Below are 11,756 nucleotides of genomic sequence, written 5' to 3'. Positions count from 1 at the left end.
ATAAATAGTAACTAAAAACAATGAGAATAAACAATGCGATTTAGTCTTCAAAATTTTATAAAACATTTAATTTGCTTTCAAATAACCAAATTCAATATTTCCATAAATCAACGGTTCAGGAATTTGTTACAGAAACCTCACTATGAAATCATTTCACCTAATTAACAACACTATCCAAAACGAGGCCTTGAATGGAGAGTGTTTATTGACAATGTACCGCTGTAGTGATCGTCAAAAAGCCAGAAAACAATCCCAGTCCTCGCAGTGTTTAGATATGCACTGGGGTGTTTAATCAAACGATGGAACTTAAACTTATATTTGTAAAAGTTTGGTCACACACATGCATTGAAATCAAGTAGAACGAGGGCAGCTGAAATGTGAGATATTTTGACCTGTAGAGTACTGTACTTTACGTGTAGAAAAGAAAGTCGGGAAGTTTCACAGGTACAGTAAACTTAAGTAACTTGTAGGACGTTATATATACCTATAGATACAATTAAGCCTACTTTAAGTAATTCTTGATATATAAGTAAAATGTGATCAACGTTTGATGGCAGATTTTTTGCATTTGTTTACCACATTGCATGTAATTATTTACCAGTATCTTGGTAGATGTTGTGCAGAAATTGACCGTGTGTTTCAATTTATAGAATAACAGAGTTATCAGTAAAGAATTTTTATATAATAGATATTATTCTGACCAAATAATTTCTGTGAATTGTATGATATCAATATAAAATTATATACATGTAACTTATGTTTCATATTTACAGTAGTTCATTTTCTACTAGTAACTTGATTTGATGATTTTCAGTTTCACTTTGGGAATAAACAATTAGTAGGCATGGATTCAACACCAGATGATTGGAGGAAAAACTGTGGCATCCTGGAATGCAATAGGTTGGTATGGATATAAAGAAATTTGTAACTTTCTCAGTTCTGCATTCAACAGACCATTTTTTCTTCAGAACTCCTTTTTGAAACATGCTCAGGGCTTGTACAAGTACTACCCTGTACATACTGGTATGTTATGCCAAAATATTATAGGTACCCAGTACATCTGGTAAAAAAGGTACATCTGGCAATTAACAAAAATGAAAAGCAGCAAATTTTGAGTATATTCTGCAAAGTTCTGATTAAAAAAACATTAAATGATATAAATGAATTTAGAGATTATTAAAACTTCAAGGGAAATACTAGTAAAAGGAAGGAGGTGTTGACTCATAAAAATGATTTTAATGTTAGATTCATGAGATTCACTGTGACAGTCATACAAATAACTGCTCCACATTGAAGAAATTGTCATCAACATCATACCTTCTGAGGTATCATACCTTATCAATTTTTGAAAAAAAAAAAAAATGAAGGAAGCCTAATTGAATTTGGTGATTATCAGAAGAATACATGTCTTATCTGAGATGTACCTATTTTGGCAATCTGCATATATTTTTGTATTGTGAGGCATTTCTTATATTTCCAAGAAAATGTACATTCATCACACCAATGAATGTATGCTGATCAGTGCACAATTTTCTTCTTGTTTATATTTTCAGAATTTCTGTCCTTACCTGTTTTTTATATCCTTTAGGCCACACTTTTTTAATTTTATGGATGACATCCTGCGCTCGCACGGATTTTCGCCCGTTCTCCAAAAAAAAAAAAAAAAAAAAAAACCCCCCCAGCCCCCAACGAAGTCGGTTGTCGCAAACGTTGTTATTGAATTTGCAAGGAAATGAGCTTTCTGCGCATGCGTATTTTCGCCACGTGGAAATGCGGCTACTTTGCTGTCAAATTCATCTCTAGGATTACTTTCAAATTACACAACAATAAAAGTCATAAAGAGAACGGGCGCCATCGTTTTGGATTGGTATGCCATTGATATAAGGCATGGAGATATCACCTTTTTACAATTGTGCGAAAGGCTGGCGGCGGCCGAAACATTTCTGTGACATTCTGTATAAAGCAGCACATTAATACCAGGTTTTCTGTAGCGAAAAAAGGGTCAACAAGGGCGTCGAGGTATTTGGTGGGCTGAAGGTCGGACAGGCCACCTGACAGTTTAGCTGCTTCGTGTGAGTTGAAGTTGACAAAATGGCATCGTCTGAAATGACCTTTAATAGATTTGGTAGTATTAAGCATTCTTTGCATCATTTTTTAAACATTTCTGTGAAGTGTTCAAAATGTTTTAATATTCTGAGAATACAAATAAAGACACACTGTTTGATTGATATTTGTTTTATTGATTGCTATACCAAATGAATGCATGAAATAACCTTAAATAGATTTGGTAATATGAAGTATATCAATTCATGACTTTTTTTACATTTCTACGACGTATTCACAATGCTTTAATATTTTGAGAGCATGGATAAAGACATATTGTTAGTTTGATACGTGTTTCTGTGGTTAAATTTGTGTTTCCAGCTGTGTACTGACAGCATTCCTTTACTTAAGCAGTTTTTTTTTTTTGGACTGTTTTTTTTTTTTTTCGCCCTCTCGCACCGATTTTGGGGTACTCAGAGGATGTCATCCATAAAAATAAAAAAGTGTGGCCTTAGAAAAAAGAGAGTTATTGTTCCTTATCTTAAAGCTTATTAACCGTGTTGGCTAATTGGAAGTGGGGAAAAGTTGTACAGATGTATAAGCATAAAGTAAGATGGCCCACAAACTAAAATATTTGAAGATAGTTGGACTTGACAAACCCAAGCTTGCACTTATATTCCCTGAAATATTTACTACAGGGATCTTGCATAACACTTCAGAAATGAAATGTTTATGCCTTTGTATCCTGGCTATTTTATCGGTTGAAAGTGGCTTTTGACTTCCAAAATCCAATCAATTTTGAATTGGTGGACTTGTATGTTCTGCTCTGTTATTGTTTAGTTTATCCAAATTCAAAAGGAAAAGCAGTGATTAAGCATTGGCCAGTGATATAATAGTCTAATGTTTGCTCAGCTTTGACCAATATGATTCAATGAATATCAGCTATAGCTAATTAATCATGTTTAGAGGTATCCTCTGCAGGGTTTTTGTGCCAAGTCTAATTCTATACATTCAATCTTTTCCTACTCACAAATCAGTGCTTGACCAGTGTCCCTTATGTTTTGTACTTATTCTAATTAATTTAATTTGTTCAAAATTAATTATAATATTATTTTAAGAAAGGAATATCAACATCAGGTACTTTAATTTGATTAGTTTATCATTTTTAAGGTTTGAATAGTTACAGACAGGTAGCTTTGCTAGGTTTTAGACATTAAAATGCCTTAAGGGTATTTTCAAACAAATATAGTATATTTTTATTAATTAATCAGAGCATTTTACCCTTGCGCACTGCAACAATCACCTTGCTAAGCTTAGGTATTTGCTCACTAGTAAACAACAGTCATGTAAAAAACATTCATTTTGTTTGTTAAGTTATTCCATGCAGGATTTACTTGACAAATGGTCTACTTGTGAAATATGGCTCAGCCCATCCCTTCACTTGACATTCATGTTTTGTAATGTTAAGAAAACTTCATTTTAAATGAATCAGGGTTCATTTGGACCTTCATGTCTTCCTGGAATTTCATAAGGAAATGTCAACATCAGGTGCTTTTATTTGAGGGGTTTTACTATTTTAGAGTCTGAATTGGGAAAAGTAAGTAAATTTGGTAGGATATTTAGTTATAAAAATATGACTTTAGGACATTTTCTGATCTGATCAGGTCAGTATAGAATTCCTGTAAGTTATTGTCCTTAAAAAACTTGAAATGCTCTCCCATGATATTCATTTTACCACTGGACCATTTCTTTTAAATCCAGTTATAACACTTAATTTCTAATTTACTTTACACCATTATAAATATTTTTATGTGTTATTCAGGTACATGTTGGAGAAGGGCATTGCTTCTGATGTGAGTTTTATAGTGGGAGAGGAGCAGGAGCCTATTCCAGCACACAAGTATATGCTGGTCAGTAGAAGTTCCGTGTTCTTTACAATGTTCTATGGAACACTGGCAGAAAAGCAACCAGAAATTGTTGTCCCAGAACTAGATAAGGAAAGCTTTATGGTTGTACTCAGGTAATGTATTTTCTCTGTTTTGTTTGCCATACAAAACACAGGTACAACACATTTCCATTAGTGCACAAGCAATGCAATGAAAACAGTTCAGGGTAATGGTCTGGTTTCCATGAAATATTTTCATCTAAATCTGACCACAGTGAAAATGCCAGTAATATATGTAAAGGACAATCACATCAGGGAGCAAAGGCACTTTGCAGCAAGAAATAACTTGCCCTTTCCATTTTCAGGTATATTTATTTTGAAGAGTGCAATATTACCCCTCTCAATGTAATGGCGGTATTATATGCAGCCAAGAAGTACCTCTTATCAGGACTGATTCGCCATTGTCAGGGTTACTTGCAAGAGAGCATGGACGATGAAAATGTCTGCACAATACTGGAACAAAGTTTGTCATTTGGAGAGGCTGATCTCCTAGACAAGTGCCTGCAGTATATAGATATCAATACAGAAACAGTGTTGAAGTGTGAGTCATTTTTACATATCAAGCAAGAAACTTTGACCCTTATTTTAAGTCGAGATACTCTGCGTAGTCCAGAGTCAGGTGTATATGAAGCATGCTGCCATTGGGCAGAATCAGAATGCAAAAGACAGGATTTAGAGCTCATTGGAACTAATTTTAGATTGGTACTAGGGAATTGTTTGTATCTTATACGTTTTCCATTACTAAGTGTACAGTTTTTCAACTCCAAAGTGGTTCAAAAGGGAATCCTCCGGGAAGAAGAATCAAAGGAAGTTCTTGATTATTTGATTACTGGCAATCGAGTTAATGTCCCTTTTCCAACCAGCAGGAGGTGCTTGCCTAAGCAGGAAAACTCCAAACTGCAGAAATGTAAACGGTTTAGAAATTCAGAATCAGGATGGGTGGTTAATGGTAGGGAAACTGATGCAATAGTGTTTTGCTGTGATACAAATATATTGCTCTATGGGGTTGGTTTATATGGGCCTGAAGAAAAAGGCTTGTCCACCGAATATAATGTGAAACTTCAAATATCAGATTTGAATGGACTTTGTCTTTATGATCGACAAGATATATGCAAGGTGAAGATGAAGAGTGATATATATCAGTTTGATATGGGAATGGCTGGGGTGGAGTTAGAGGCTAATGTATGGTATATACTTAGTGTGGTAATAAACGGATTACCAACAAGGAAGGGCTATGATGGCCTCAAATTTGTCAAATCTGGGAATGCATCCTTTGAATTTGCAAGCACTTCAAGAAGTACCAATTCAACAGATGTTGAAGAGGGACAAATTCCTGAGTTGTATTTTGCAGAACTGCGAGAAAAAGATGGGTAAATGAAATTATAAATTAACAATTACCCCATCTTGCCTCGAAATTAGAGATGAGAGACAGCAAGTTTAATGTTTTATTTGCTTCAAGACCCAAGATGATCACTAGCATAGATGTAAGTTTTTTTTGGTATTTATAACTTATTATGTTGTCTTGATTGAAATAATTTTTGCGATATATTCTTAAATCATGTTTTTTATTTTCAACTCTTTCTGTGCCACATTTCTTTCATCCACTACAGTTTAAATTCTGCAAAACAGCAAAGTAGACATTCTAGAATTTAGTTGTTGCAGGTCATATGAAAATCAGGAAATGTCACATGATTAAGCTGCCATATTGGTGTTGCATGAATTTGGACTAGATTTTCATAAATGAAATGGTCCTGGTGAAGAAAATGTTACAGTTCTAGTAAAATCTGAAGCCTTTGTTGAAAAATACTTCTGGATATTTCTGTGTATCTCATAACCTGTTGTATGATTTTGATAATTTGATTGTTCATATTTTATATACTGATTTTTAATTACATTTTTAGCAAATATTTCATGTTTTGTATTTTATAGTTTATCTTGGAGTGTGCACTGTGTGTAACATATCTTTACATTTTATTGTTCAGTTATTTGATAGTGTTATAAGAGTTATTGTTAAGTAATATATGCACTGAGATATACACTTAATGTTTTTTACTGTTCAACACTGCTGTGCTGTGATAGATAAGTGTGCCATAGAACCTAGCTTTAAGGTTGAACCATATCTGAAACCATTCTATTTAAAAATATGGATTTATAATTGAGCAAAAAATAAAAAAAAAACATCAAAATTATTACCTTATTGTAAGAGATTTATTAAACCTTATTTATCCAATTATTTCAGTAATTTACAGTCGCGCAATCAATGAATATTTTGGACTGCGCAAAAATTATTGCACATAACGAAGCGGTTACTTCTACCATACCTTATTTGCAAATATCAAATCCATCTGTTTTCAGCATTGTCAAGTTGCAAATAGCTTTTGGTCTGGCATTTTTGTGCTCCGCCTTTAAGACAATCTACAAATAAAATTTGATTTTTGTTTAGAACGAATCAAATACAAAGCCATATTAACTCACTGTTGGACGCAGCGCTAGATAGCTCCAGGGCTTACAGGTTGCATGAGTGAGCCACAACTTGCAATGCATGATAAAAGTCCTCTAACCCACCATTAACAAGTAATAAGCTACTGTATCTAGTTTCGTGACGAGATATTTTAATAGAATGGAACCAGTTTGTAAAACTTGGAATAAAACCGGGAAGCGTCGTCACCGTCAGAACTTTGCCAGTCCTCACTACGTCGGGATGGATAAAAACTGTAGAAGCTTCCACCTTTTTGTTTGACACCCTCTTCGCGTTTGTCCGCCTTGGATTCATCAGAAGCTGCCGTCTCCTCTTCGCGCTTCTCTTCGTCGGCTGAGTTGTCATCTGTTACCTCCCTTTTATCGTCAGCTTCGTCGGTGTTGCGATCTTTATTGGCCGCCCTTGTGTCCCGGCGCCGCCTTCCTGGGCTGTGGACGGAGTTCAGGTACTTCCAAGTGTCGGCTGCTGCCGCTGCACTCTCCACGTCACAAGAGTGGCCCAGATTCATGAGACAGGCGCGTTTCCTGGAGTCGGTAACATGATAAAGTGAGGCATGAAGTTTTCTTTTTATTAATGGTGATTTTATTTTTGGAGACATCAGTGTAACTTTTGAAGCTGTACCTTGATCTTATAAAGCATATGATTGAAAAGGGATATAACACTTATTCATGAATTTTTGCATTGCTCTTATTGAACACATTTTTTTCATTATTTTTGCTTCTTTAACTGTCTAAATAAGAAATCTCGCTAACTATTAAAAGCTAAATGGTTGCAACTTACTGTTGTTTATGAAGGCGTGCATCCAAGTTGCTTAGCAGACGCTTCAAGGACGAGATTCCACTTCTCTTTCTCGCTATACTGCGAAGAACGCTGAAATAATGTAAAGAGGGTTTTTGGTAATTATGTCACAATGTCAACTATCAATTTCAACTGGTTGACATGTACTAAAAATGATACTATAGCAAAAAAAATCGTTTTAACATTTACAGTGCTCAGATAATGGTAAGATTTACATGTATGAAAGGAAAACGATAGAAAATTTGTAAAAGTGAAGAAAAAATACCTTTCGGAATCCTCTCCGAGACCGACGTCTTCTCCCTGAACAAACATATCAAATTCTCCATCTTCGCCATCTCTCTTGTAAAAGTTGGACATGGACTCGTCATCATTGAAGTAGAACCTGTCCATGTCAGCTGGATTGCCTCTCTTGTAGAAGGCGTAGGGGTTTTCATCAGTAAGATAAAAGTTACTGTTTGATTGGGCTCTCTTAAATGGTTCACCAAACCCTCCAAAATTGGGTTTACCTAAGCCAGTGTTTACTCCATACATGTTGCCAGTATTCCCTATGGACGGGGACGGTTGGCTGGCGGGGACCAGTGGATAACTGCAGGTGCCCGTTCCTGATGGACATGGTCCAGTCCAGTAAATGGAACGCCTTTTCCTGTGGAAAAATACAGTTTCAATATCGACTTGAAAGTCTCAATGCAGGAATATTAACACTTATAATTTAAAACTAAGAAGTTTTCAATATGGAAGTTAAGCTTTATAAGATAATACTCTCTCGATTTATACCGCTGTAAAATATCGTTGTCTGTCAGTAATCGGTCAGATTAGGCTAAGACCCTATGTTCAGATGACTAGAGCTATGCTTTAAATAATTTAGAGATCTCATGAAAATGACTGTGTTATTACCTTGATTTCGGTTTACTGTCACGTTTTTTACCAGGTCCGAATTTGCTGCCAAGTTTCTCTTGGGCGTTAAGCTTGGCGTCAAGGTCGGAGATGAGGCAAAATGGGTTCATGCCTCCATTCACGCTGCAGGTTCGTTTTCTGAAAACCAAAAAAAAAAAAAAAAAAAAAAATTAACCAGACTTGCTGAAATTAACTAAATTTGAAAGGTGCCATTTGATATAAGCGTGATCTGCATGCGCTACAACCACTCTTATGTATTTGTTCGATGAAGACGTTAGGAATTTATCGTATATTATAAGTATGATCTTGTCTTTTTGGTGCCAAATCAAATTGGAAGACAAAGGCTCGATGGTAAATCTAAATAGATAAGCCTTAAATGACGAGGATATGGCATAACATATATTCATCTGAGTGAACATTATAATATTAATTTGTTATAATTATATATATATATATATATATATATATGATAAAAAGACATAAAGAAGAGCAGTTATTTTGCCCCGACCGGTTTCATTGCATCTTGTTTGTTTATTTTGGTTGTTAAGCGATGTCATAAAGACTCAATGTGATGTCTCTGACAATGGGTGTTTGATTGTTGCTTTTACCAATGCTATATATATATATGTAAACTTTTATGTTATATTATCTAAATCTTGCAAATTCGACTTTCGCCTTCAACAGAGGGAAAAAAATATCAAATATCATTTATCAAAGCCAAAATATAAGAGGCAGGAGCGTGATATTTTCCTGTTAAGAAGTAGGCCTTCTTCCTTTAAAACGCTATTGTGTGGTTCTGAAATGATCGATGATCATGAAAGCTGTTGAACCAGCGATGCGTTGTATTTATTAAAATCATTAAGTAATCTTATCACGGGAAAAGTAATCTTGCCATGCAACGGACAACGTCAAACTTAACTTCATTACAGTGCAGTTTCTGAGAACGCGAGACAGCTATTTTGTGAACCCACAACATTGGAATGTGAAAGGTAGACACCATATCAACTTCATTTCATAACAAATTTGCACTCAAATGACAAGTTGATTGTCTGGTCAAACACATTGTATGGTCCTTGAGTTGCAGTAATCTGTGATCTGATATTTCCAGAAAAAAGTTTTTGCGCCATGTTAACACATGCTTATGTTCATCTAGCAATTAATGACGTGAAAAGAATTTTGTTAAGATTTTTTCGCAAGGCATTTGCAGCAAATGCGTCATCGGTGGTGCTAAAGTGATTAAAAAGAGTGCGGAAAGTGCTATATTGTATACCTTAAGTGAGAACTAATTCAATTGCAAATCTATAAAAAGAAATGTCTACAGTATTAAAAAAATTTTTTTTTAAATTGTCTCCGTTTAATAAATGAAGAAAAGCCATATACATAAAATTACTGCTTGAAAAAAGCTGCATATCCAAATGGCACATTTAGAGGGCTTGGTTGGGGTTTCCATTCTTTCAGTAAGTCAACACTTGAGCAAACACTTGTATGGTAGCCTATAGAAAACAGATGAAATCCAAATATAAAACTTACCGCCAAGCATGAAGATCTCCTGTGGATCTGATGGTTCTTCTGCCAGGACTCTTGTGGCTACCCAAATACTCATATGCGTTCATTTTATCATGGATGTTTTCTCCAAAACAGAAAGTGCTCATGCCCCCGTTCAGTGCACATGTCCGTTTCCTGAAAATATACACGCTGTGCTGTACTCAAACCTTTACAAATACCATACGAGAAGACATTTTCTTCTGTAATCCGTAATGTTCTATATTATTATCAAATATTCGTGTGAATTTCAACCTTGAAACTCAAATTTATACCAAAAAAATGAATTACGACACCATATGATTCATATGAAATACATTGTATGGGCAATTATTTGAAGAAATGAAAACAGCAGAAAAGCCCAAGGGTAAACAATGCGCTGAAGAAGCGCTCATTGTTACATAGGCCCTACCAAAGAGTGTCACAAAAATAAATCGTTTCGATATACTTACTGTTGCTTCAATAAATCGGCGTCGATTTCTTCTAATACTCGCTTCATTTCAGAAAATTGGCTGCGTTGGCGTTTTAGGTTTCTAATACTTCTAAAGAATGTAAAACAGACAATTTTCCAAAGGCCCAAATCAATGAATGTATCAATACTAATCATCATCATCATCATACTGACTGCAGTCGACCGACAACATCATAAATAGACTTCCAGACCTGCGGTCCTTCATGACACTGGCAAGCTCATTTATCAACACTAAAGGACACAAAATATATGTTTTCATTTACAATTTTTTGTTCATTTGACCAAGAAAACGTCATTTAAACAAAATAACCTTTCGTCCCAGCGTTTTGCAATAATACCTGATTTTCTTTCTGCGAGTTCTGCTTACTCTGGAATGTATGTAACTGTTCACAACATTTTCTGTAATTAGTTTTCTAATGTATCCTGACTTTTAAAATGACACAACTCACCTGAGGGCTTCCAGTTTTGAGGCACCTGTTAGATTCAGAACAAGGATATGGAAAAATACAATAGTCATACCCCAGTGAGCTAAACTTCTCCATTCTGGCAACATTTTCCCAGTTTTCTATTTATGTCCTAAATTTGGAAAATGAAGAATATTTATAATGTCGGAATAATAGATGGCCATTACTGCCTAGGATGTAATGGCCTTGTGAAATTTTCTATCACGACGCTCGCAGAATATGAACCATAATTCGTCTAAATTAGTCTCTTTGTCTTTGAAACCTTAGTCCTCTCCTATTAGAAAATATTAACTATAATTGATCAGCACTATTAACGATCAAAGAGTGCTCCTAAGAAACCCATATAATTGTGTAAATGACACTTAAATTTGCTGGACGAACTGTTTTATCTTATAGTTAGTGAACTATAAACTGATAAACGGGAATGAAAAAGTACCTCTCTGTGATAAACTATTCATAAAATCCTCACCTTTCTAGTTCTTGGTTGGTTTATTGCTCAGAGGACCAGTAACGATCGAGCATACCCTCTCTTTTATATTGCCTTTGTAATTCTAATAAATGTGACAAGATTATTTCAAATATTGTCACAGTGTAATGTCAATATATCTTAATGAGCAAGGGAAGAGTAAAGTTCATGAAAATTAAGCGAGGGATATTGTCCACCTTAGTGTTCTCGAAAAATTATTAAATGTGTATTGCAAAGTTAACAAAGTTCGTGCATATAAATATTACGTGTGATCCAAACCTTGTTAAGTGCTATCAATAGTGTGGAAAGAAGTGGAAACACGAAGTTTAAAAATGTTCAGGATCGGGGCGGAGTGTGAGGCTGTGTTTGGTTTTGGAAGACTTTTGGAGAGACAACTGGTATAAAGAAGCGCGTGCGTGCACGTGTGTGTGTGTGTGTGTGTGTGTGCGTGTCTGGGCGAGAGAGAGAGAGAGAGAGAGAGAGAGAGAGAGAGAGAGAGTGAAAAGCGTTAATCACATTTTTTTACTTTTGATTGACCACCTTTTTGTGATGGATGCGGAATTCCTCACCCCCGCACTCGATACTAAGCGACACTATGTTTCTCTCTGGCGACAGAGGGCGCAATTTATTAAATCCGCAATGTCTTATTGAGA

The 11,756-nt window shown here is 35.3% G+C and overlaps 2 protein-coding genes across 2 annotated transcripts; one reads left to right on the top strand and one right to left on the bottom strand.

Moving 5' to 3' along the window:
• The first annotated feature begins 168 nt into the window (after window positions 1–168).
• Window positions 169–5,895, top strand: LOC106163883 (BTB/POZ domain-containing protein 6). The gene is made up of 4 exons (XM_013541596.2): window positions 169–444; window positions 815–900; window positions 3,866–4,063; window positions 4,294–5,895. The coding sequence occupies exons 2-4, from the start codon at window positions 845–847 to the stop codon at window positions 5,360–5,362; spliced, it is 1,323 nt and encodes a 440-aa protein (XP_013397050.2). The 5' UTR covers window positions 169–444; window positions 815–844; the 3' UTR covers window positions 5,363–5,895.
• A 279-nt stretch (window positions 5,896–6,174) lies between these two features.
• LOC106163882 (uncharacterized) lies at window positions 6,175–11,188 on the bottom strand. The gene is made up of 8 exons (XM_013541595.2): window positions 11,107–11,188; window positions 10,623–10,749; window positions 10,154–10,243; window positions 9,690–9,839; window positions 8,160–8,297; window positions 7,531–7,908; window positions 7,248–7,337; window positions 6,175–6,991 (listed from the first exon to the last, which is right to left on the bottom strand). The coding sequence occupies exons 2-8, from the start codon at window positions 10,724–10,726 to the stop codon at window positions 6,601–6,603; spliced, it is 1,341 nt and encodes a 446-aa protein (XP_013397049.2). The 5' UTR covers window positions 10,727–10,749; window positions 11,107–11,188; the 3' UTR covers window positions 6,175–6,600.
• Between the last annotated feature and the right edge of the window lie 568 nt (window positions 11,189–11,756).

Source organism: Lingula anatina, chromosome 1 (genome assembly GCF_051362555.1).
Source record: "Lingula anatina isolate TDL-2025a chromosome 1, LinAna3.0, whole genome shotgun sequence".
Classification (NCBI taxonomy): Eukaryota; Metazoa; Brachiopoda; class Lingulata; order Lingulida; family Lingulidae; genus Lingula; species Lingula anatina.
This window is presented reverse-complemented; position numbering and strand designations above follow the sequence as displayed.